General features: G+C 34.6%; 2 protein-coding genes across 4 annotated transcripts; one reads left to right on the top strand and one right to left on the bottom strand.

Annotated features, from left to right (window-relative positions):
- Positions 1 to 62: 62 nt before the first annotated feature.
- LOC133188562 (COMM domain-containing protein 2-like) lies at positions 63 to 5,947 on the bottom strand. The gene is made up of 5 exons (XM_061324036.1): positions 5,812 to 5,947; positions 4,424 to 4,501; positions 4,075 to 4,157; positions 1,553 to 1,726; positions 63 to 712 (listed from the first exon to the last, which is right to left on the bottom strand). The coding sequence occupies exons 1-5, from the start codon at positions 5,876 to 5,878 to the stop codon at positions 515 to 517; spliced, it is 600 nt and encodes a 199-aa protein (XP_061180020.1). The 5' UTR covers positions 5,879 to 5,947; the 3' UTR covers positions 63 to 514.
- Positions 5,948 to 10,117: 4,170 nt separating this feature from the next.
- On the top strand, positions 10,118 to 26,895 carry LOC133188561 (centrosomal protein of 63 kDa-like). Of its 3 annotated transcripts, none has more exons than XM_061324033.1 (16): positions 10,118 to 10,218; positions 13,904 to 14,093; positions 16,354 to 16,449; positions 18,488 to 18,631; positions 19,377 to 19,490; positions 19,984 to 20,118; positions 20,482 to 20,601; positions 21,057 to 21,202; positions 21,356 to 21,442; positions 21,618 to 21,729; positions 22,029 to 22,289; positions 22,799 to 22,954; positions 23,510 to 23,652; positions 24,203 to 24,363; positions 25,066 to 25,247; positions 26,649 to 26,895. In XM_061324033.1, the coding sequence occupies exons 1-16, from the start codon at positions 10,172 to 10,174 to the stop codon at positions 26,796 to 26,798; spliced, it is 2,244 nt and encodes a 747-aa protein (XP_061180017.1). In that variant the 5' UTR covers positions 10,118 to 10,171; the 3' UTR covers positions 26,799 to 26,895. The 3 variants fall into 3 exon arrangements, with proteins under 3 accessions (XP_061180017.1, XP_061180018.1, XP_061180016.1); XM_061324032.1 differs by lacking the exon at positions 10,118 to 10,218 and adding an exon at positions 13,397 to 13,531; XM_061324034.1 differs by lacking the exons at positions 10,118 to 10,218; positions 22,799 to 22,954 and adding an exon at positions 13,396 to 13,531.
- Positions 26,896 to 27,024: the final 129 nt, after the last annotated feature.

The following is a 27,024-nucleotide window of genomic DNA, read 5'->3' as shown; positions in this document are numbered from 1 at the left end:
TCATCTTTATTTCAATAGTATATTTATTCATATACCAACTTATCACTAAAGCTGATTTTTCTGTTGATGACATGTTTTTTAGTTCATAAACCTGATATATCAGTTTAATGCCTCTCGTATATTCATTTGGTACAATGTAAACTTTTCAAAGCAAATGGCATTTCTTTACTGTGATAGAACAGTTTAATTTTATTGGAAAATTGGACAAATATTTACTTGTATAACTTAAACAACAACAACAAAAAAAGTACAAACAATATACATGTTGTATAAAATTCAGTACAGTATATATGATGTTCAATGTATTGACTTTATTTCCAGTGAAAGTCACATATTGTTCAGGTGGATGGATTTAGAAAGCATGTCATTCCTGTTCCTTTTACTTTTTATCAGCTTGTTTCTACCTTGGTTCACACATCAGTACATAAAGAATGTTTCACTTAGAAAACATTGTATATCAAGGCATCCACTCTAGAAATGTCAAAGATTAATGCACATATTTTAGAGTTTCAAATCATTTAATATTTCTAACTATTCTCCTGCAATAGGGTGACTTCATTTCTTGAAGCGCCTCGTCCAGAACTTTGGTTAAGTGCATTAAGTTCACTGGGTCAGTCTGTAGAATTGTAGTGTCCTTGACTCCTGACTCTTCTGTCTGAAGTTTGAACAGAATTGTGGGAGTGGTCTGTCTTCTGAGTGACCTACTGGCCAACTGAAAAAAAAAGGTTGGGGGTGTAAGTTAACATCTTCATGATTAGCTGGTAAGAGTTGTTGCCCTTTAAACACAGCACCAAGTACACCTGCAAACTACCATTAACACATTGTCATATGGGCATTGGCAAATCTTTAACTGTGACTTAATATATTAAATGGAACAGATCAATGTACATGTATGCATTTCAGAGGGGAGTTTTTCATTCAGTAGCTTGAATAGCATTCCTGCAAGCAGATAAATTGTAAAAGAATTAAAGTGATCTGGAGTAAATATAACTTTCTAGTTTTAAAGATAAAGGCATGCACCATGATTTTGTCTTGCGAAAATATAGTCTCATAAACTTAAGTGAAGATATACAGTTTTCAGTGCCTTACTTGTGTTTGCATGCAGTAGTCATCCAGAAATAAGAATATTTACATTTGCAAATGTTTTCTTTTATATAACACTATTAAAAGCAATGCATATCTATAAATACGGGTTGGTACGAGATCAAATTTACCATAAAGCCCTTTGGGCTTTATAGAATTTGATCTCGTGACCAACCCGTATTTATATCCTGATAGATGTTTAAAATGATACCTTTTTTCTTAAATAAATGCGTTTTCACAAAAACATTCACAATAATATACAATAAATTTAATTGTACAGGTATCTGTTTTTTCATCAATACAAAATAGTAGCTATGGTATACCAGACACATAATTTAAGTTTTCGTCATCAATGGCACACATACTTCTCACTATGTACAATTCATTGCTCAGTTATCTATTTGTTTTGTTTTTTATACCTAATGCAGATCATTGTCATTGCTGTTAAAAATGAAAAAAAAATCAATACCTGTACATCAAATCTCCACTCCAGGTTATGGTAATGAGGGAGATCCATGGACATTTCTGATAAGATGGTTCTAATTTCTCGTCGATTCTGTAGGTAGATCTCCAGAAGTGTTTGTCTGATGTCCTCCTCGAATCCAAGTGTCATAATGGAGTCTTGGAAATCAATCTCATTCAACTACAATCAATGATTATAATTATGAAACAAGAGGCCCATGGGCCACATCGCTCACCTGAGCACATTGGCTAGGCAAAAGCACAAATCAGTTCAGTATTGAAAAGATTACCTGGGGGTGTGGGGGAGGGGGGGGGGGGCTTGAATTTTAAACTACCTGATGAAGCTTCCATGTCAATATAACAAATGGCTTTATTGTACTTGAGAAGATTTTTAAAAAATTTTCCCATATATTCCTTTGTAAAAATTTGATCCTCCATTGTGGCTCCTCCCTATCCCAGGGGTCATCATTTGAACTTGAATCTACACTACCTGAGGATGCTTCCCTATCAATATGACTAAACATAGCTTTCCTGTTCTTGAGAAGAAATATTTTTTCTATATGTTCTTATGTAAAACTTTCGATCCCCCAATGGGCCCCATCCAACCCCTGGGGGTCATCATTTGAACAAAATTGAATCTACATTACCTGAGGATGCTTCCATATCAAAATGACTAATCATGGTTTGCAGTTCTTCAGAAGAAGATATTTTCCTATATATTTCTATTTAAGACTTTGATCCTCCATTGTGGCCCCATCCTACCCACCGGGGTCATGATTTGAACAAAATAGAATCTACACTACCTGAGGATGCTTCCACATAAATATGACCAATCAGGGCTTTGCTGTTCCTGAGAAGAAGATTTTTAAAATTATTCCTATTCATTTCTATGTAAAACTTTGATCCTCCATTGTGGCCCCGCCCTACCCCCGGGGGTCATGATTTGAATAAATTTGAATCTACACTACCTGTGGATGTTTCCATATAAATATGAACAATCTGGGCTTTGCTGTTCCTGAGAAGAAGATCTTTCCTATATATTTCTATGTACAACTTTGATAGTCCATTGCAGCCCTGCCCTACCCCCAGTGGTCATGATTTGAACAAACTTGAATCTACACTACCTGAGGACGCTTCCATATAAATATGACTCATCATGGCTTTGCTGTTCTTGAGAAGAAGATTTTTAAAGATTTTTCCTATATATATATTTCTATATAAAACTTTGATCCTCCATTGTGGCCACGCCCTACCCCCGGGGGTCATTATTTGAACAAACTTGAATCTACACTACCTGAGGATGCTTCCATATAAATATGACTCATCATGACTTTGTTGTTCTTGAAAAGAAGATTTTTAAAGATTTTTCCTAAATATTTCTATGTAAAACTTTGATCCTCCACTGTGGCCACGCCCTACCCCCGGGGGTCATGGTTTGAACAAACTTGAATCTACACTACCTGAGGATGCTTCCATATAAATATGACTCATCATGACTTTGCTGTTCTTGAAAAGAAGATTTTTAAAGATTTTTCCTATATATTTCTATGTAAAACTTTGATCCTCCATTGTGGCCCCGCCCTACCCCCGGGGGTCATGGTTTGAACAAACCTGAATCTACACTACCTGAGGATGCTTCCACATAAATATGACTCATCATGGCTTTGCTGTTCTTGAGAAGAAGATTTTTAAAGATTTTTCCTATATATTTCTAGGTAAAACTTTGATCCTCCATTGTGGCCCCGCCCTACCCCCGGGGGTCATGATTTGAACAAACTTGAATGTACACTACCTGAGGATGCTTCCACATGAGTTTCATCTTTCCTGGCCCTATGGTTCTTGAGAAGAAGATTTTTAAATGTTGCCATTATTTTTTCACTAATTCCTAATTATCTCCCCTTGAAAGAGGGCGTGGCCCTTCATTTGAACAAATTTGAATCCCCTTTACCCAAGGATACTTTGTGGCAAGTTTGGTTGAAATTGGCCCAGTGGTTCTTGAGAAGAAGTCGAAAATGTGAAAAGTTTACAGACAGACAGACAGACGGACAGACAGACAGACGGACGCCGGACAAAATGTGATCAGAAAAGCTCACTTGAGCTTTCAGCTCAGGTGAGCTAAAAATGATAAACCAAAGATGACTATAAATAATGCACTGAAAGTCTTAAATTAAGAAATTAATATACAGTGTACAATTATTAGTACATGTATAAGCTAATTTATACAGATTATCATTACAAAAAATGGTCAATTTTAAATAATAAAAAAAAAATATGATAGCTATGTGATCATTAAGCCAGTGGGCTGATAAGGCAGGTTTGACTGTAACTGTTCATACATGTACATTCTATATTTTCTTGCTTGATTATTCAAAAGATCTAAAAACCATGAGCTTGAGGTGATTCTAAATAATGCAATGAAAATCTTTCCAATAAGTAAAATTACAGTTGTTTGAGTCATGTCAGATAGATCATAGTCCAACTCAGGATTAAAAAAGTAAATCAATTGTGTGATTTTTAGATCATACAGACCATAAGCTTAGAGCTTTCTGTCATTAAGTACATAAGCCCCTCTACTCCATGCTGTACAGTATCCACGTCAACATTCAGTTTTTCTGAAAAACAATCAATCTGAGAGTTTATTTATCATATACCTGGTATATAAATAATATTACAAATCTTATATCTGGAGATTCTTGATTAGTAAAAGAAATGAAGCAAATCTTGAGTTTCATTTTCATTTTTCATGTCTTGGAAAAGAGAATGTAATAACAGCAATATACATTTTAATTGCAATATAACCTCACTCAGAAGACTTAATAGCATTATGCGAAGTAACGTTTTAAATTTTTTAGCAATTCTCCTTGACCACTGTTCTTACGTGCTGCTCCTTGGAAAATCTTTGGATTCGTCCCTTTTCTGATGAATTCCATACTAATTCTGCAGAACTCCTTAACCACTGAAAAGTTACAAAGCTGACTTATTATGATTATCAATGATAAATAATCAAATGTGAATTTTGAACAATAAATTTAATTCATGTGTATTTATTCAAGAGTGCAATAAATGTGCAATTTTTCAGTTTGGATTTTCTCTGAAAATACATTGTAAAAAAGCAAGGTTGGTATTTTAGTAAGTTGTCTTTCTTTTTATTGACATAACAATAACATTACTATGGTGTCCGGATAGGGCCATTTGCAAAAGCGCAACAGCGCATTCAGAAAAACATGCCGTCACGCTAACACACAACATGTCGTCATGCTAACACACAACACACCATGGTGCTAACACATCATTGAACAACACAACGTCACGCTAATACAAGCTCGCACAACATGCCGTCACGCTAATTAACACACAACAGGCTGTCGCTCTAACACACAACACGCTGTTGCGCTAACACACAACTCACAAAGTTGTGTTAGTGAGGTGTGTGACAGCATGACAGCGTGTTGTGTAAAGTTGCGTTGTGTGTTAGCGCAATGGCATGTTTTTCTGAATGCGCTGTTGAGCATTTGGAAATGGCCCTATCCGGACACAATACATTACAAATGTATGGTGAATGAAATCCTTTTAACAAGTCAGAATTCTGTGCATTATCAATTTAGCTGCCATTTTGTTGGTATCAGTATCATTCAGTTACTAAACAGGGATTTTTGTGAACATAAAAAAGTGAAATGCCAGTTAGAGTTATGCCCCCTTTATAATAATGTGGAGATCAGATGGCTTCGATCGTCATTGGCCAGATAGCTCTATATTGGTATAGAGCCTGACTGGAGATTCAGGGGGCCCAGGTTCGAATCCCAGCCTAGTCCGTTGCATTTTTCTCTTTTACTGTTACAATAACATAGTGGGACTACAAAGTTACATAAGCCAGTTGAGAACAGTTGAAAGGTAAATGAAGTAACAAGACCATGGGTTAAATTTAATATAAGCTTTGATCATGTGTTTATAGGGACATCAATATGGGTTGGTCAAGCGATAAATTAAAATCCCATAAAATCCACTACATTTCTGCTAATTTAAGCAACATAGCTCAAACAAGTAATTGTACCTGTGTAGTGGGTTGTACAATATTCTTTTTAAAGAAATGGACAGACATGCCTACAGCCTATGTAACTGGACAGGCATAGCCTCAGCCTATGTAGCTGGATAGTCATAATGTAACTTCTCCAAAGAAAATAGGATGTACACGTAAATGTATTGTTTCTTTTCATGCCGAGTCCACGGTAAATAAAGAAATTTGTTAGTAAATTAACGAATGCTTACCATCTGGACTAACTTTTGCAAGAAACGACAAGTGTTCCTTGTGCTGGTCTTCGAACATCAACAACATTTTGCAGCTTTGATTTACTTTCACTTTGTCATATGACACGCCCCCTTTGTGATTGTCGTAAAGGCCGGAAATGCTCCACTTTCTGTTTGTCAACGGAGTGTTTACAAAAAAAAGAGGGAATTATTTTAAACTACTTGCTTCTTTTTTCAGAAATAAGTGAATGGTAGTGTTTCTTTTTGTGTAAGTATTATTTTATTTAGTTTATTGACAATCCATTCAAGCTTGAAAATTTCGTACATATTTGTAAACAGCATGAACTGTCATGAAGGCATACCATAACCAACAGGTAGAAACATGTTTAAAAGTATCATTTTATCATCATTTTTCAAAAAAAAAAAATTTTGCATCTCTTTTAAAAATTGGAATATATGAGCATGATAAGGCAAAGTAAGTTAAAGAACATATTAATATTTTCAGATAGGGGGACATTTAATTGTTATGTTATCATGGTCATGATGGTTATCGTAAGTAATAAGGCTACATCTTTATCACTAGGTGTAGAACATTTCTATTTGTACTCAAATTTTATAGTTTATGGCAAGATATATTTTGATTTGTTTATGTTGCAATCGTTAAAGTTAAGAGATAAGGGAGGCCTAAGTTTGAATTACAGGTTGATCCTTCTCATCATTTCTGATACACTTCATGCCCTGATCAATCCCCAAAACAACAGACATTGTCAATAGAAACATGCCAGGGAGAGAGTAGGTTGATATCTTCAGGAATGAATGCAGTTGAACTTTGGTATCTCAAACATGGATATCTCGAATACCATGGATATTTCAAAGTGATTTTGAAGTCCCAATCGCTTATTTCTTAAGTGTTTTACCCTGAATATCTCGAATCCTCGGATATCTCGAAGTATTTTCTTGGTCCTGTGAAGTTTGAGATAATGAGGTTTGACAGTACATTAAAGATCTAAGTTAGGAGAATGTTGCCAACAGTTTGTTTGCTGGTGGTCAGGTAGCTCATAGAACTTAGAGTATATCTGTATATAGAGTTCAGTGGGCACCAGGGCTTATATCCTGGTCTTTTCTATTACAGTTTCTCCTTAGCCGTTATGTTTGGTGCCATGCTTTGCTATGAGCTGCAAAAAATGATCAAGGACAAATCTATGCTGGTGTTTTTTCATAAGGGGTGAATTAAGACATTAAAGGGGGGACGTGGCACTCAGCAGGCTTATTTCCCATTGGCTGGATAGCTTTGAGTTGATGGAGCAGTTGCAGCTGCATCTTCTCAGACCTTTCAAGCTATTCTCTTTAGAGAAGTGGACAGGCTTTCGCCTACATCCACTTCTCTTCGCAAGCCTTCATGTTTTGATTCTGGAAAACGTGTAAATCTCAAACCGGTGACGGTCTACACTTCAACTGACATTTCGTCTAAAATACGGCTGAATGTACGTAATAGACGTGTTATATTAACAATTTTAACATAAATACACACAATTATCACAAGAAAGCTGACCTTTAAGTATTGTTAATCCATTTTCGCAAGTTCTCCGTCCCGGATTTAAACTAATGTTTATCTACCACAGCTTATTAGAAAAAATTGAAAATTCTAAGTCGGATAATTTGGAAATTGGCGAAGACGTATTTTAATGTTCAAAAAAAGTTTTTGACAATTCACTTTTGATTTAGCATATTATATAAAATTAATATTATTACATATACTTATTTTTACTATTTTAATACAATTTAAATGTAAATTTGAGCTTTAAAAATACTTCATTATTTCCTCACTGACAATACTAAAAAAATATTTTCTTTTATTTTTAAATGGTATTAACTCTACCTTTCCCGAGAAATGAAAAAAGATTTAAAACAAAGATCAAAGGAATTTGAACGAAACTTGAGGAAATACTGTCTCATTAGTTTAAACAGAGTAGACGATTTCTCTCGTTTTTTTATTATTTTGTAAAATTAGTTTCCATTTTTATCCGAATTAGAGATTTATGAATACTTCAAGAGTTACTTGCACATAATTTAAATCCGGGATGGAGAACTTGTGAAAATGGATTAACAATACTTAAAGGTCAGTTTTCTTGTGACAATTGTGTGTATTTATGTTAAAATTGTTAATATAACACGTCTATTACGTACATTCAGCCGTATTTTAGACGAAATGTCAGTTGAAGTGTAGACCGTCACCGGTTCGAGATTTACACGTTTTCCAGAATCAAAACATGAAGGCATGCGAAGAGAAGTGGATGTAGGCGAAAGCCTGTCCACTTCTCTAAAGAGAATACTTTCAAGCAAGCTTGGAAAAACACCTCAAATGCATTTACATCACCAGATGAAAAAATCTTATACAAAATGAAGTCACTTCGGCAATTTATTAAAATATTGGATAGACAGAGTTGATTCTCCCTTTTGTAGCATATTTTAAGTAATATCATTGAAGAGGGAGGGGGGTGTCATGGATGCCTACATATCACATTTGAGGTTGTTTTTGCACTTGTCAGAAAGGCCCAAGAAATTGCGATTGCAATTGCAGTTGTTTAAAATTCATGTAGCCTGGATTTACATCCTAATTTGTTATGCCACATTTTCTTTTCTGTTATAAAAGTATTAAGAGAGGCTCTTTACCATCATGTGCACCACTAATTATTACTGGATTTCTTGAACTCTTAAACAGTTTAACTTGTTACATGTCCCTTGAACTCGGGATTCTAGTAAGAAGTGGACTCTCTCTTATAAAAGATAACATTAACTCATAACCCTATCACGTGACCTATGACCATAAGGTAATGTTTAATTAATACATGTATTTCAATTATTAAAATGTGTATTAATATTCAGAAATACCTATAATAATGCATGCAGAAGTTTTCTTTGATGATTTTATTGATCACTATGGTGAGATACTTGTGTGTTCCACGTCTGAAAACTATATGTATAAAAAGATAGAAGACATTGAAACCTCAGTCAATATTTTGCTTTTAGGTGTAGATTTCATCTTGCTTAACGTATTATCTTATTTTTTCTCCCATGGGTTTGTCTTGACATCTTCAAATGAATTTAAGGCCCCTAAACTGAAAAACAGATTCCGCTTATGAATAAAATTTTTCTGAAATATAACGATTTCTTCTCTTATGAACCAAGTTTCAGCTTGTAACCGGAGCCCAGGTTATGACTAGATTTCTCATGCTTATCATGTTCATCATTATCTTTTGAACTCTGGTAATAAATTAATATTTTTTACTTGTTTACACATCTGTTAAGTTAGTAGACCCTACAACACAAAGCAAGTCAAGAAAAAATGTGTGTCTCTGGTTTTGAAGGTTTTGAAAATTAAATATTCATGTTATATGTATATGTAAAGGATTTGTAACAATAATGTAAGGACTTGTTCATTAGCACCACTGAATTCAAGTGCAGTTCCTATACAATGGGTTTTTTCTTTAAACCAATTAAATTGTGTTTTAATTGCATTGTGCCTTCAATCTTCCATTTAATTTGTAAAAGAAGTTAGGTATTTAATTCACTTGGCCAGACATGTTTTTTTTTTCTCCCCCAAATACAAAGGTCTTTTTCATTGAGCAAAGATATTCTTTAAACATTGTAGCATGTTTAACATTCGAGGGTAGAATTCTAAGTCAAGTTCTTTGTGTGTGACAATCTGTCAATTTTATTGTTGACATTGAGAGCTGAGAGCTGTAAATCTCTTTGATTGGATTACTGTTTGAGGGTTGCTTCTGTAAAACTGTCGTAAAATCTTATCAGTGTCAATTGTCAAGTAAGTGTAGAATCTACAATGTTTGCTCCTTATGAATTATCGATGTTCTCACTTCATATAGGTACATAGATATGTAAGATATTGACTAGCGGATACTTAAAGATAAGGCAGAAGAACTTCTGTAAGATTTAAGATGCATGCTTAGGTATTTTCAACTGGACATTTTAGATCTGACAATTAGTTGTACCCTGTCATATACCTGGAATATTTTAAACTATTTTTTTCATTCTAAGGTATCAATTGCCATATCACCATAAATTTTTGGACAAGAAAATTGAAAGAAAAAATATTCCATTCAGCCTCCTCTTTGCTTATTAAAAAAAATACCAATTGCAAATAATTATGCTACAATATAACTTAAATTTATTCAAATGCATGGCTATTAACACCCAGTGCAAGGTGTACATGTATATAGGTTTTTAATGATTTGTGTGAATATGGGGTGGGGTTAATATACAATTTATATTTACTATACATAGTACGTTACATACTTTTACAGAGTACAGGGAGTTAGTTAAGAGCCTGCTTGTGGAATCTGACCTTCCCAATGAGACAAGGATGGACAGAATCTCAAACCTGTGGGTGGATCTACAGAGAGATCAGAGGTGGGGCTCCTTCATTTTGTCATTTAACTGATTTGAGTGCAATCCTACAAATACATGTAATTTTTTTTCTCATGTCAGAAGCAGATAATTATAAATTTCAATATTTGTATTCTAGACATTGAACTAAAAATTTAATTTCTGAATCAGTACAAATGTATGGTATATAATTAGTTTATTTCAGTAATTTTCTGATTTTTGTGAATTTTGAGCCACAAAAACGAGATAAAGTTGCAGTAATATCGAAATGTTCATGCAATTTATCTTGTTCTAGCCAATTAACAGAATTGAGAAAATTAAAATTGGAAAGTTCAAAATAGTATACAACTGGAGAACCAAATTTCCCCAAAATCAAAACACTCATAAAGTAATATCTCATGCCATATTTTAGTAACAAGTTCACCTACTAGTAGGTACACGTACTAAGAAATTTAAAAAACAAAAACAAAATGTTGAATTACAGAATTAATTAAAAAGTTTCATGAGTAGATCCTGGAGCACTATTTTTGTTTCAAGTTAAAGATACCATTTCAGTCTCTCATTAGCTCACCTGAGCTGAAAGCTCAAGTGAGCTTTTCTGATCACCCGTTGTCCGTCGTCCGTCCGTCCGTCCGTCCGTCTGTCCGTCCGTCTGTAAACTTTTCACATTTTCAACTTCTTCTCAAGAACCACTGGGCCAATTTTAACCAAACTTGATACAAAGTATCCTTGGGTGAAGGGGAGTGTAAATTGTTAAAATAAAGGGCCAAGTCCCCTTACAAGGGGAGATAATCAAGAAAAGACAAAAATAGGGTGGGGTCATTAAAAAATCTTCTTCTCAAGAACCACTGGGCCAGAAAAGCTGAAACTTATGTGGAAGCATCCTGGGATAGTGTAAATTCTAAATTGTTAAAATCATGACCCCCGGGGGTAGGGCGGGGCCACAATAGGGAATCCAAGTTTTACATTGAAATACATAAGAAAAATCTTTAAAAATCTTCTTCTCAAGAACCAAAGGACCAGAAAAGCTGAAATTTATATGGAAGCATCCTGGGGTAGTGTAGATTATAAATTGTTCAAATCATGACCCCCTGGGGTAGGGCAGGGCCACAATAGGGAATCCAAGTTTTACATTGAAATACATAAGAAAAATCTTTAAAAATCTTCTTCTCAAGAACCACTGGGCCAGAAAAGCTGAAACTTATATGGAAGCATCCTGGGGTAGTGAAGAATCTAAATTGTTCAAATCATGACCCCCGGGGGTAGGGCGGGGCCACAATAGGGAATCCAAGTTTTACATTGAAATATATAGGAAAAATCTTAAAAAATCTTCTTCTCAAGAACCACTGGGCCAGAAAAGCTGAAACTTATATGGAAGCAACCTTGGGTAGTGTAGATTATAAATTGTTTAAATCATGACCCCCGGGGGTAGGGCGGGGCCACAATAGGGAATCCAAGTTTTACATTGAAATACATAAGAAAAATCTTTAAAAATCTTCTTTCAAGAACCACTGGACCAATAAAGCTGAAACATATTTGGAAGCATCCTGGGGTAGTGTAGATTCTAAATTGTTCAAATTTTGACCCCCGGGGGTAGGGCGGGGCCACAATAGGTATATTAAAAGGGGGGAAATCTGGTAAAGAACAGCATGGCCAAAGTTACTCAGGTGAGCGATGTGGCCCATGGGCCTCTTGTTTTGTACATATCAGGAAATCCTGATGTTAAGTCATAATTGTGATAATTTTCTGGACTTACTAAAGCATGTTTATTGTGAAATGAACTAACATTCAAATATTATTTGATTTTTGTACATGTTATATTTTTACCAAACTAGATAAATTGTAAGTGCAAAGTACACGTTCCTTTGCATTTATAGTCAAGATATTTTTTTTGTAATGTAAGATGATTAAGATTATTCATTAAGCAGTCCAATAATTAAGCTACTTATTCCACGGTAATACATCTAACATTACACATATTTTAATGAGAATTAATTAAGAACATCATGACATTTCAAGGTTCATTTAAGATTTTGAAATTGATTGTTTCTAATTCTTCTTTAATGGGGTTAGTAGGTTGACAAAGGTATCACTTTCAGGTGTACAGATTATATATGCCATAATATGAACATGTTTTGTAGCATAGTGTGATTGGTAAATTTAGAGAAATCTTTTGTAGCATAATTTCCACCAAGATGTAATTTTTTTTATAAAATGACTGAGAAAGACGAGTGAGTACTCAAAAAGATTGGTGTGATACTGCTAAAAAAAAACATGCATACACAAAATTTTCTTAGCACATAACCTTGTGTGTTGAGGTCAAGGGTAATATAATAGTGCAGAGTGCCGATTTCATTTAGGCCATAGGTAGCACATTGCTGTCTGCTGTTTGAGTGCTTAGCACAGTTTGTGAACAGAAAAAATGCTATACAATAGTGGCTAAGATTAGCTATTTTGAGGGTTAGAATTATTTTGGTTTGCACATGATTTTTCACACTTACTTGTAAATAATGTCACAGTTTAAGGTATTTTAGAGAGAGGGGGGAGAGAGAGAGAGCACTTTAGCACTTACCTCTTTTATTGTAATAAAAGATAAGAAATGTGTTGTACCTGCTAGCTTTTATCATGTTTGTAAGATCAACTTCTGAAATCATAGTTGAGGTTTTATAGCTAGTGCACATTTGGTATTTTTGACAGTTCTCCATACATCTCTACCTAGTGTACCATTTTACCATTTCTCTTTTCAAAAATAAAAAAGAAAACTGTATGATCAGTGTTTGATCTTTGGTCATTAAAAGCTGAATTTTAATGACGTATTGATTTTCACTCTTACTGATTTCTATCTACAAGAAAAATCAATTGTCTCCTAACATTTCAAACTGGCTCAGTTCTTTGGAAGAATAAATTGGATTTGTCTTAGTGCTTTTAAAAGAGGATCTTTGATAGGACACAGAATTATGGATTTTTCCTGAGATCTGACTTGACATGTCTTAGCTGTAGAAACTGTCAGAGTTTGTGATTTTTATCTCTTGTCAGCGGAGTATGGAAGAACTGTTTAAATACGCAATGAATAAAAGGTGAGGTCTTCTAAATTATCAGTTACAGCTAGTCCTCCTGTATTTTAATGAATCAATCAATTCATACGAGTCGTTTAATTAGCTCGGAGGTATTTACGGGTAGATCACTTAGCCTCAAAATCAGACTGAAGTCGCAGGGTGTCAGTATGTTCCTGTGTGTGTATTGGGATCTGAGAGTTTGAGGGTGTATAAATGTACACATACAAGAGTTGTACAGAGTGGTACCCCGGGGGTGCCTGTGTCTATTTCACTGAAGCAGAGTAAGTGAATACTATGATCAATATACTTGATTAATTGATTGATCTGTGATTGATTCTTTTTCATTACTTTTGTCATTTTGGTTTAAAAATAAGATATACATTACCTTAATGCAGCTCTGTGGGGAGGTTCTTATGGCATAAAAATGACACTTTAAATATTGGTAAACCTTTGAAAAAAATTTCGAATTTAATAGCTTGTAAAAATGACAATATTGGTTTTACTTATTGTGAACAATGAATGAAAAATCAGATCAGTCTGGAGCTTATATTGAATTTTCATGGCCACAATACATGTACTAAATCACTTTAAAACTTTAGCCAGAAAGGATTGATACATGTATAAACTAAAGCCATAGAGGACTGATATTGTAGGTTACCTAAAGGAGTGTTGACAGCAAGCTGCGAGGCCGAGCTTCAGGAGTTGATGAAACAGATCGACATCATGATGGCCACTAAAAAGAAAGATTGGGAACACCAAATTACGAGCCTTCAGAGTAAAATGGAGCTCAAGGACAAGGAAAGTCTGCTACAGAAGTCCACCATTGAGCAAAAGCATAAAGAGGTAGGATTTGTCAGCATGGTTATATAGGTACCTAATTAACACAGGATGAATGATTTTGTTCAGAAGATTAGTTCGTAAATAACTTTTCATAAAAATGATTAATCACAATAAAGATTATGATTAATCCTTGGATATTCTGAGTTCGAGATAATGAGGTTTGACTGTGCCAATCTTATATCTAAAATTTCCTTTAACTTTTCCATTTAGTTATTCATTAATTGGAAAATTGCTAGGGTTTATTTCCTCAACTTAGTTTGAGAAATGTCTTGAAATGTTTCTAAGTAACACCAGTTTGTGTGGACATCTCTACTATTTGTCTGTACAAGGACATCTGTGCAAGGAAGCGGTGGGGGGTTGTTGTTCATATAGCAAGCGATTGTGACATCATAATACTGTATTTGAATGTTTGAATGACATTTAACAGAAAAACTATTTTCCTTCTTGTTGGGTGATTCTGTAAACATGAAAATGTTTGTATGGGGAAAATTTTAGCGAATTTTTGTGGGGAAAATTTTAGCAAATTTTGCGATGAGTAAAGTTTTGAAAAATCTTTTGCCATGTGAAGATTCAAAAAAGCTACTGTACAATACAACAATAAACTTAAATATAATTTTTAACTTCAGCAAAAATAACCCCCTTGTGAACACTTTGTTGCATAGAAATTGCAAAATTTTACTTTGTTAAATCTTCCACGTTTTATAGTAGTAATTAAGTGAGAAAATGAACTCGAAAAGTTTTACAGAGGACTAAAACAATGCTTATTTAAATATTTGAAATATTTTTTTATTTATAATTTTGAACTCAGATTTGCCATTTGACAAAATTGTCAGCAGGTTTTAAATATTTGAAGGACTTTGTTGGAAGCGTTCCATATTTAAAGTTCTTTTGTGTAAATCTGAGTAATCTTGCTGACAAATAAGTCTATCGCCCATTGCAATTAGTTCAGAAATACAGAGCCCAGGTTTAATCCATGCTTGACACATCTTGGGTTGTTTATCTGATAAGCCTCTAGTCAAATGATTATTGATGAATATTTCAGATAATACCTTTTCCTTTGGTGAGAATCAACTGTTTTTTCTTTTTTTTGAAAATAATCTCTTGAGAATTTCTATACTCATAGGGATGTGATTTTTGAAACACTAGAGTACATTGTATGTGTCTTGTGTTCTAATTTTTATCTGCTTTATCAATAATGGTTTGGGTTGGTACCTGATTACTGGGTATGTATGGACTATGTATATCCCAGACAGCACAACCCTCTCCAAATAGTTCCTGATGTCCAAAAAGTCATCTCAAGTGTCCTGCCCAAGTCCCCCCCCCCCTTTTATTTGATTGCCAGTGTGGCTAAGGAGTTTTCCAATTATTTCAATTAAATTAAAATTAAAATTAAATCAAAATCCATCCTACTAAAACATATAATTAAAAAACTATATGCCCTGAATCACATATTAAGGAGATCGATATAAAAAAAAAAGACCCATTGCAGTTTTAAAAATGACTCCAAAAGATGACTTAAACTGTATACATTGAAATGTCTGTAGAATACAAACAATATCTAATTCCTTTCTCCAGTTTTTTCTTTTTAAGCATATTTCAAAATTTTAAAAAAAATCATTATGAACTGCACATCTCTGCTTTGTGCACATTTTAAATATTTTCAACATGTTCAAATTAAATTAATTCTAATCAGGAATTAATTGACATCTTCATAAACTTTAATGCAGTCATTGGCTAATCGGTTTACAATGTCGGGGCAAACAAAGCCAAAAAATCATTGAGTGGATTTAATTAGGGGAATTAAGTACAGACTGCACGTGACCTTCATAAATAAAGGTCTCACAAAGACTGAAAAGGTATTTTGAATTTTCTTTTCCTATTTTTAAGAGGATACTTTTTGCCGTCAAGTTAATGTTTGAGTTACCTGAGTGGGTGGGTAGGAGGCTTATGATGCAGGGATAATTTTACGATATATTATACTTACCAGTATATTTATTGCATGTTTATTGTCTTTGAGAATGAAGTGCAACTTGGTACCTGTCTTTGAGCTTTTTAAACCTTTAACCAAACAAAAAAAGTGTCTGTATTCAGGATAGAAAAAAATTGTCTTGGTTTTTTAGCATGCATAAATATGAAATGTATTTAGTGTTAATCGTAAAAACAACATAGTCTACAATCTTATTTACTTAAACTTTATAAAAATTTATTCATTAATACCTGGTATGTACATGAAAATTAAGTTTAATTTTCTTTTGTTTTGCAGATTGGTCATTTGCGACTTCAGGTTGAGACAATGGAGAAATCTCACAGAGAACTGGTCACTTGTTACGAACAGCAACTGACCAATCTCAAAAATGAGGTAGGCCTTGTTTTGGTTTTTTAGCTCACCTGAGCCAAAGGCTCAAGTGAGCTTTTCTGATCAAAATTTGTCCGTTGTCTGTCGTCGTCATAGTTGGCGTCGTCGTAAACTTTTCACATTTTCATCTTCTTCTCCAGAACCACTGGGCCAATTTCAACCAAACTTGCCACAAAGTATCCTTGTGTAAAGGGGATTCAAGTTTATTCAAATGAAGGGCCACGTCTTCTTCCAAGGGGAGATAATTAGGAATTCGTGAAAAATTAATGGCATCATTAAAAAATCTTCTTCTCAAGAACCACTGTGCTTGAAAATATGAAACTTATGTGGAAGCATCCTCAGGTAGTGTAGATTCAAGTTTGTTCAAATCATGACCCCCAGGGGTCGGGTGGGGCCACAATGGGCGATCAAAGTTTTGCATAGGAATATATAGGGAAAATCTTTAAAAATCTTCTTCTCAAGAACAGCTAAGCCATAATTGGTCATATTTACATGGAAGCATCCTCAGGTAGTGTATATTCAAGTTTGTACAAATCATGACCCCCGGGGGTCGGGTGGGGCTACAATGGAGGATCAAAGTTTTACGTAGAAATATATAGGAAAAATCTTTAAAAATCTTCTTCCCAAGAACAGCAAAGCCATAATTGGTCTTATTTATATGGTAGCATCCTCAGGTAGTGTAGATTCAAATTTGTTCAATTCATGACCCCCGGGGTCGGGTGGGGCCACAATGGGCGATCAAAGTTTTACATAGGAACACATAGTAGAAATCTTTAAAAATCTTCTTCTCAAGAACAGCAAAGCCATGATTGGTCATATTTACATGGAAGCATCCTCAGATAGTGTACATTCAAATTTTTTTCAAATCATGACCCCAGGGGTAGGGTGGGGCCACAATGGGCGATCAAAGTTTTACATAGGAACACATAGTAAAAATCTTTGAAAAAAGCTATTTCTTAAGAACAGCAAAGCCATGATTGGTCATATTTATATGGAAGCATTCTTAGATAGTGTACATTCAAGTTTGTTCAAATCATGACCCCCGGGGGTAGGGTTGGGCCACAATGGGTGATCAAAGTTTTACATAGGAATATATAAGAAAAATCTTTAAAAATCTTCTTCTCAAGAACAGCAAAGCCATGATTGGTCATATTTATATGGAAGCATCCTCAGATAGTGTACATTCAAATTTGTTTGAATCATGACCCCCGGGGGTAGGGTGGGGCCACAATGGGCGATCAAAGTTTTACATAGGAACACATAGTAAAAATCTTTAAAAAAAACTATTTCTTAAGAACAGCAAAGCCATGATTGGTCATATTTATATGGAAGCATTCTTAGATAGTGTACATTCAAGTTCGTTCAAACATGAGCCCTGGGGGTCGGGTGGGGCCACAATGGGCGATCAAAGTTTTGCATAGGAATACATAGGTTAAATCTTTAAAAATCTTCTACTCAAGAACAGCAAAGCCACGATTGGTCATATTTAAATGGAAGCATCCTCAGATAATGTAGATTCAAATTTGTTCAATTCATGACACCCCCCCTCCCCCCAAACCACTTTTATATTTAAACTTTTTAACCTTTCAAGACTGAAGTGAATCCTGCTTTTTCTTAGCCATAGTGCTCAGGTGAGCGATGTGGCCCCTGGGCCTCTTGTCTTTTCTTTTTACTGCCTATAAATATTTAAGTTTCTTTACTTCATTTTTTTATGTCACCAAATTGAAGAAAAGGGGACATAATGTTACATGTATATTCTCTCTGTGTGTTTGCAACTCTGGAACTTTAACATAAAGGGAGACATTTTATGCAAGGTCAAGGTCATATGAGTACAGTTTTTATTGTAAAACCCTATTTCTTCATTAATTGAAAGTAATTTTCATTAACAAATAAGAAATGCTAATTTTTTTTAATTTCTAACAAATTGAGTAAAAAAACAAACAGTACCAAATGCTAAATCTGTCAGGTGTGATGCAGCATTACCAAGATAAATGAAATTAAATGAACCACATTAAAGTTATTAATAAATCTTTCTTTTTAGGTTCAGAAAGTAAAGAGAGATTACGAGAGACTGAGTAAGAAACACGTGAAACAGATAAAGGACCATCAGCGAGATAAAGACAAAAGTCACACTGATTTACAGGATAGTAATAGCGAGATAGGACGACTCAACAACAAGATACTGGTAAGTACAGAGACATTGAGATATCTGAAGTCACAATGAGATACAGGACAGTAATAGCGAGATAGGACGACTCAACAACAAAATACTGGTAAGTATACAGAGACACTGAGATATCACAAGTCACACTGAGATACAGGACAGTAATAGCAAGATAGGATGACTCAACAACAAGATGCTGGTAAGTACAGAGACACTGATATATCTCAAGTCACATTGAGATACAGGACAGTAATAGTGAGATAGGACATTTCAACAACACATATACTGGTTAATACAGAGACATTGAGATATCTCAAGTTACACAAAGTTTACAGTATAGTAATATAGGACAACTACACAACAATATACCTACCCATGAAATAAATGTCCAAATGTAACAGATAAGTATGGGAATATAGGCACAATAAAATCAAGTTATTTCATACCTCTGGCCACCATATTAATAGGGACCTGTGAGAGGTAAAACTGTGACTAAAGGAAACATGTCTGAATTTGTAATGCCAACAAAAGTTTTAAGTTGCATGTTTTTTTTTCCTCTGAGAAGTGTAAATGATAAGGAAAAATGTATATTTAATCAATACCCACTAGTTGGAAAGGGCAAAGAAACAAATCTGAAAGTAGATAAGATTACAGTTGCCAATGTGATTTAAAGAAAAAAACTAACTTGTTTAAACATTGATATTCCTTGCTCATTCAGAGTACACTTGAAGGTAAAGCTAACAGACTTTGACATTATATTACATAGGAATATAGACAGAAAGCCAAGGATTGGGAGTTACAAAGAAGGACATTTCAGAAGCAGATTGAGGCACTGGAGTCCCAGAGGAAAGCCCTGACAGAGAAATGTGAATTCATTCAGGTAATGCCATTATCTCTTTACACAATGGCATTCAGAGTGTCTCATCTATTCATTTACTTACTCAATTTTCAGTTGCTTAGAATAGTCAGTTATTGCATGTATCAATATGTACTGTCTCATAAATATTTAGGCCTTTGAATGCATTTATGTACAGTAATTTTTTTAAAGATTAAGTTAAGAATAGATTTAACTTATCCAAGACATATTGGAATAAAATTCCAACACTGTAAAGTTCAGCCATACTTTCTTCATATTTAGATGGAAAATATTAAATCTGCTTCAATAATGTAATGAGAAAAGTCTAATTAAAAAAAAAAAAAAGCTCCTCATCATTTCATACTCTAGCAAAAATAATGAAAAGCATATCACTGAATAATATACACGTATAAGGCATGCACATTAATATAATTAATCTGTAAGCACCTCATGTAATGCACGATTGAGAACTAAGTTCACGACCATAAATTTATCACTCACCCTCTCATCTTCACAGAGCCAGTCGCAAACGTACCAATCTCAACTCGATCGCAGAAAACAGATGCTCGACTCCACTGAGTTGAGTCTCAAAAATCAGATAACTCAGTTAGAGGGACAGTTAGAGCGGACTAATGATACACTAACATCACAGGTATATATGTATACTAGTCTACATCTAAAGGTGTGCAGTGTATTAATAGCATCAAACCACTCTCATTGATAATTAATGTACATTTTCTCTTCTATCATCTATAGCTGTCTAGGTTTACTCTGTTAGTAGATTTTGTACACAGAAAATGTGTCTTGTGTGATTTTCAAGTGAAACTCTTTTTCACATGAAATTCACAAGAGGTGTATCTGGCTTTGTGTTTATATAGCTGTTTAGTTCCTCTTCTCTCATTTTAAAAAACATACAAGTATTGAAACAAAATATAAGTGAACTATTCAATAGCTAGTTTCTTCTCTAGATATTGTTTGACTTTCAATTTGTGAATTCTTTGCTTTTTTTCCACAGGAGACTAAGGTGGAAAAGTTAAAATCCTCGCTGGATGACGCCATGACGGCACACAAAAAAGCAATGGATGACAACGAAAAGCTTCTCAATGACCTGAAGAAGGCCAACGACTCAATCAGAGTAGGTCACTAGGTTGAATATATCAGGATGGGGGATATTTATTTTACAAATTTGTAGGCACTATGACATATGATGTTTGTAAATGACATTTTGATAATTTCAAATCACATTTTGAAATACTGTAAATGTGTTATTTTAGCTTGTACGATATTTGGCGAAAATTTTTTATTTTGTACAAATTAGGGTAGATTTGATTTAGCGCATTTCTTAACGTTCTTATTTATGTACTGGTATATATGTGCAAGACATTTAGCGTTGTACATGAATTAGCGGTCGTTTCTTTCCGCCAAAGGCGCTAAAAAGAATACAGAGCTAAATGTAATATGTTTACAGTATTGTACAGAAACCTCCATAGAGGCACAATTTCAAATACTTTTTTCTGTATCAAGATATCAATAGAGACACAATTTCAAAATATCGTACATGGTACCTTCAAAGAGGTTGTCTTTATATAGAACTATGAAGAGGAGAAAGCTGAGCTGGAGAGTGAATTGAGGGCAAAAGAGGACCTGCTGAGGGCATTAGATGAGGACAAAGGGATCCACAGTGAAAGTATGACAAAGATGGAGCAAACGCTGGCAGAAAAAGACGAGATCATAAAGTGAGTTATCTCCCTCTAAATGTCTGTGAAGAAGTCTTAAAAATATTTTGTGATTTTGAGTCTGCATGCCAGGGATATGAAAGTAAACTAGAAGTTAGAACTACATTGTAGATCTAGATGATGAGATGATATTTTTAAAAAAAATTTCTGCAGGTCTTTGAGTGATATAAGACAGAAGGAGGAGAGCGATCAGATTCGATTGATGAGGGAATCATTGGAGGACGCTAAAGAGGAGGCCAGGTAGTCAAAGGGCAATAACTCTTGATAGTCACTAGAATATACAGCTTACTGTTAGATGTTCAGACATGAGAATAGTCTAATAAGGAAATTCATATTAGAATAAACAAAAAAAAAGATCTATGAAGATGATTGGTCAAAAATAATAATAAATGAGAATGTTGTGTGTGTTTTGTAGGATGTGCAGAAAACATGAGAAGGAAATGAAGGAGGAGTTGTCCAGTTTACAGTCACATCTCCAGCGAGCCGTGGAGGACTGCGAGAGGCTGACCGATCAACTGGAACAAAAGGTGAGACAGGTCAACCATGACTGAAAGTTATCAATTTCTGTGTTACTGCAGTGCCAAATAGCTTTGGAGATTGTATGTAAATGTATAAGAAAGATTGACGAAGATTATAATGATAATGAAGTCTTGATGTGCTGAAACCTTATCATTGTTCTATATGCTCCTTTTGGTCTTGCTTTAATAATTTTGTTTACAAAAATGTCAAAATTGTTAAGATTTAAACATTAATTCATGTTTTCAAAATTGTGAAACTGCAAGACATCTACCTGATAATTTTATGAAATATTTTATTCATATTACAGAAAACTGAGTTGACAAAGTTAGAGAATGGTGAAGTGAAAAGACTGAGAGCAGAAGTCAGTAAATTAAGAGAGCTACAGCTCACCCAGAAAGATGCGTATGAACCAGAAGTTCAAGGTCTGAAGACAGAGATTTCACGCTTAACCAAAGACCTGCATGATCGCACCAAAACAATGGCAGATTTAAGTGAGGAATCCAGCCATGTTGAGGCTCAGTTACGGAATGAGGTTGAGGCTCTCGACAGAAGACAGGCAGAGCTACAGGTCTGTACAAAAAGATGTACACTATTTGCTATTACTCATTGCAATCATGCACCCACACATTTTTTTCATCACTAGCACTCATGTTTTTAAGTTTCCATAGCATTCCTATGATTTGCAGATATCTTTTTCTCACTTAGAATTGAAAGAAATTCCAAGCGAGATTTCAGAAGAGTAGATTCTGTTCTCAGTACTCTTATTACATTCATTGAATGCTCCTGAGTCTCAATGATTGATGTTCATTGTGAGCTTGTAAAAAAATAAATATGAACTTTGATGTGAATTCCAAATTTTAATTATCTGCTCTATGCTAGAAAACAAAATGTCACGGCTCAACTTTGACCTAGAAGCACTCCACATGTTTTTCACATTTTTCAACCACTTCATCATCATCATCATCATTCCCTCCTCCAACATGGCCTGCTACCCTGACACTAACTTTCTAACTTGTTGCTGTTTTTTTCACTGCTCCTAACTCTGTTTGTTGTTTGAACTTTGTTCCCCTTAACTAGGTTGCAAATGCACAGATTGAAGCACTCAGACTAGAAAACCGTCACTTGCGTCAGACGATATTACAACAAGCCAAAAATGATTCCGATTTTGACAAAGTTCAGGATCATCTTACAGCAGTACAAAATGCGTACACCACAACCATCATGAAATTGGAGGTAAACTTGAGGGGGAGAGGATACAATGTATGATATAACAAACAATGTGTGTTCATTTACTGTACAATGTACAAAATCGTGGCATTTTCAGAGCAGAGGTAAAAAATATTTAACTATTTAATAATTGATTCATGGTGTATTAAATGAAAAATGTGTGGGATTTTATATTTAATATTTTATTAATTAAGTTTGGTTTGTTACATATTAATTCTCCATTTCTTTAATATTTTTTTCATCCTTTACCCCTCACTTATTTTCCTACTTTCATTTTCATACCTTTAGTGTCTTTGTTCCTCTTAGTTTCACTTTTCAAAATTTTATGAACCAAATTTTTATGCAGAGTACATATTTCCATTCACTGTACAGTATGTCATGAATTCTGAGTAGATTGCTACAAAGAACTGCAGGCATTAATAATCAAGATTCATAAATACTAGTAACTAGAATTAAAAATGCGAAAAAAAATTACATACATGTAATTTGAAAATGCTTAATTTCTCAATTGCACATGTTTACTCCGTTATAATTACTGACCCACATGTTTGACTGTTGCAGCAAGAAAATCGTCAGTTGAGGGATGACTTAGCCTGTCTGAGGGAGGAAATGAACGAGATGGAGGAGAAGTTTGAGGAGCAGTTACGCCTGGCTCTAAGGGACTCGGAAATGTCCGCACAGAGTATCAGATCTAAAGATGATAGGTGAGTTACACCTGGCACTAATGGACTCGGAAATGTCCACACAGAGCATCAGGTCTAAGGATGATAGGTGAGTTATGCCTGGCTCTGAGGGACTCGGAAATGTTGGCACGGAGTATCAGGTATAAGGGATGATAGGTCAGCATAGAAACACATCTTTTTTTTGGCGATTGCAGCAAATATCAGAGCAAAACAGAAAGCAAGCAGATTCTGAAACAAACACAACAAATTGTAGCTTTCAAATGTCAGGTTATAGGTCAGAGGTTAAACTGTAGGTCAGTATGCTATTGTAGGATAACCTCACTGAAGCATTGTGTTTCATAAACTCACACTGCTATATTTGGGATAAAGCCAAGAGCATATGATCCTTTTGCAGTTAAGTTCAGAGGGATGTTTATGCCATTTATGACAATTCATTCCAATTTTTTTCAAATGGATTCATCATTTTAAATGCACTCCTCTATGAATCTAAAAGGATTTTTTTAATTTCTAGCACATGCAATAAACTTGTAAATTTTATACATTAATTGATGATATAATATTTTTTTGACAGGAGACTGCAGAGATTAGAGGAAGACTCCCAAAGGAAGTTACGTGCTGTCCAGGAGAGACTCGACTCCACCGTACAGCGATACGAGGAGGAGATTAGCTACTTACGCAGTCAGAAAGCTCGCCTGGAGGAACAGCTAGACATGGAGAGGAATAGTAACTACAGTACGTTAGGAATTCTTGCTTGTATGTTGTACTGAGATTAACACTAGAAGAAAATTAAACCCACAATTGTCACTGCATTTGAAAAATAATATGCTGTGGAATCATCATTGTTCATGGGGGTCAACGTTCATGGGTAACAAAAATTTTACTGGTTCGTGGTGATGTAATTTTGTGGGTAAATTGTAGGTTTTATCAAGATAGATAGCTCTACTGTGCTCAATGCATGTGTGTTTCAATGTTTCGTGGGGATGTAAATTCGTAGGTAAGGATTTCCCATGAAATCCAAGAAACATTGATCCCCCACAAGCAATGATAATTTCACAGTATATTAAAAAGTATGGTAGTAAAAGAGGATACTGGGAATCATTTTAATTTGTGGGGGGATCGGTGTTCATGGGTATTAAAAATTTATTGCTTCAAGAGGACGTAATTTCATGGGCAACTTGCATGTACAAAAGATTCAAAGAACTGATATGTTGACAAAGTTATTAATCATGGGGCTCGCTGCTGTAAATTCATGGGTAAAGTTGACCCTCAAATTCCATGAATATTGAACTCCCCCACCCCATGAACAATGACAATTCTACAGTAGACCTTCATATAAGAACGTTGTCATCTCATGCTCAGAGAGTAAAGCATTTACAAATTTTTGGCAGTCTTTGTGTATAGAGATTATTTAGAGCATCTGTTTGCCACATTCAGGTCAGCCTGTGAGCGGTATTGACCATTACGATGTCGAGATCGGAGGGACTCGGGCTAACGGTGATGGAGAGGTCCACCATGAGGCAGACAACAGTTTTGAGACCGTCCTTAGCAGTCAAGCTATGTCCATCTCGGAGAGTGTTAATGACTACGCACTCAATGATGACTTTGGCAATGTAGAGGTAGAAGATATATACATCAAAAGAATGGATTTTTCAAATACCTTTAGGCATTTTTAAGCTTAAAAGAAAATTCTTCCTGGATGTATGCCCAAAGTTCAAAGATTTTTGAAATATAATGGTCTGTCCGACCACAACTTTTGAACATTTAAAGATGTAAGATAGCCTGTGGCCAAACAGTAGGACAAAGTTTTGTGTTAGATGAAGATCTTGCTTGATTTGAAGTTCAAATATCAACTGGACTTTGTAATGGGCATTGGGTTTCAAAAACGTGCTTAAGGTATGTCACTCGTCAGCATTTTAGAAAATTTCAGTCAGAACCTCTTACTTAAAAACTATTTATTTCAATTCAATCTTTATTACATATTTAAATTAAACAATGTAAAATGTTCAACATTCAATTAAAAAACTGCTCAAAAATTCACAAAGAAGCAAGATTTATAAGGGACTATTTCTTGTGGCGGAAGGATATTTAGCAGAAAATTCTGCAAATCTACACATTTATTAGATTTAATATCTTGGAACTTTAGCCTCACATACTTTTACTCAGAGAATATTTTCCGTTATGATATGCCTGGAATATTAAATATAGGTCTCAATTTATATTTTAATAACAAAATTTACACCTTTGCTCAACAAACATTGCCAAGAAATGAAGATATATTAAGGAAGTCGAGATAAAATTTACATAGTGTTTTGCCTGAAAATCGCATATTTTGACCAATATTTCAAAATTTACATCACTGACCCCAACTTTTTCTTTCATTATTTTAAACTACTCGATACTTTTGACAGATCAGCACTTAAGTCGTAAAAAGTTTGATACAAGAAAATATTCTATTGCCTATTTAGACTTTTAATACCCCAAATATGAGACTTTTTTAGTGCAAAAAGGTCACACAATAATTTAGGCGAATTAATTTTCATGATTTGTTCAATGATAAATATTATTTAAACTATTTTACGTAAAATAAGATTATGTTTATTGCCATGGTTACATCTTATAAAATATGATAACGGTTAAAGTGATTAACCAAAGAGTTACAATTTAAGTGCAAAAAGGTCAACTTAATTGTACCGTAGCTCAGTTAGATGCACACTGACCCCCCATTTTCTCTGCGATTTTGAGTCATACTATATGAGTACTTATCCAAAATATACTTCTCAAAAAATCCTTGATATAACAAATTTCACAAGTGACATACCTTAAATATTTGTAAGAATATATAGCAAACATGAATCCTATAACATTCTGATAAAACTGGTCAAATACAACAAATTTTAAAGGAGGGTTGCTATGTCTTAACTTGCTTTCAAATGAAAATATTGATTTAGGCAGGTGAATGTTTGATTTCTTAAATATTATTGCAGCCGTTTGGTGAGTTCTTTCTTCTTACTTTTCAGGACTCAAATTCTAGGAATTCTGTGTCAGAGAGATTTTTAGCAGCAGAAAATCAAAGAGCAAGAGAGCTAGAGAGACTTATCGACTCGCACATAGAACAGCTAAAAATAGGTACAGAGGCCACACTCCGCAAGTACAATGTCAAAAGGTGATGGGGAATTCCTCATTAGTGTACCAAGTTCCTGTGTTCAGTGGTTAATGGATGAACAGGGTCATTCCACCCAGCCGCAGGGGGAATTTCTGTGATATCTTAGAAGTGCAATTTGGTTACTAGCCCATTTATAGGACAGAGGACTTCCATGTCTCATATGTTACATGTATGTCACTTTTATATATCTGAATCTGAAAAGGCCTATGTGATCAAAGACAGAGTATACA

This window comes from Saccostrea echinata, unplaced genomic scaffold (assembly GCF_033153115.1).
Source record: "Saccostrea echinata isolate AGI-Se365-2 ecotype Australia unplaced genomic scaffold, CSIRO_AGI_Sech_v1 ptg000016l, whole genome shotgun sequence".
Taxonomy (NCBI): domain Eukaryota; kingdom Metazoa; phylum Mollusca; class Bivalvia; order Ostreida; family Ostreidae; genus Saccostrea; species Saccostrea echinata.
This window is presented reverse-complemented; position numbering and strand designations above follow the sequence as displayed.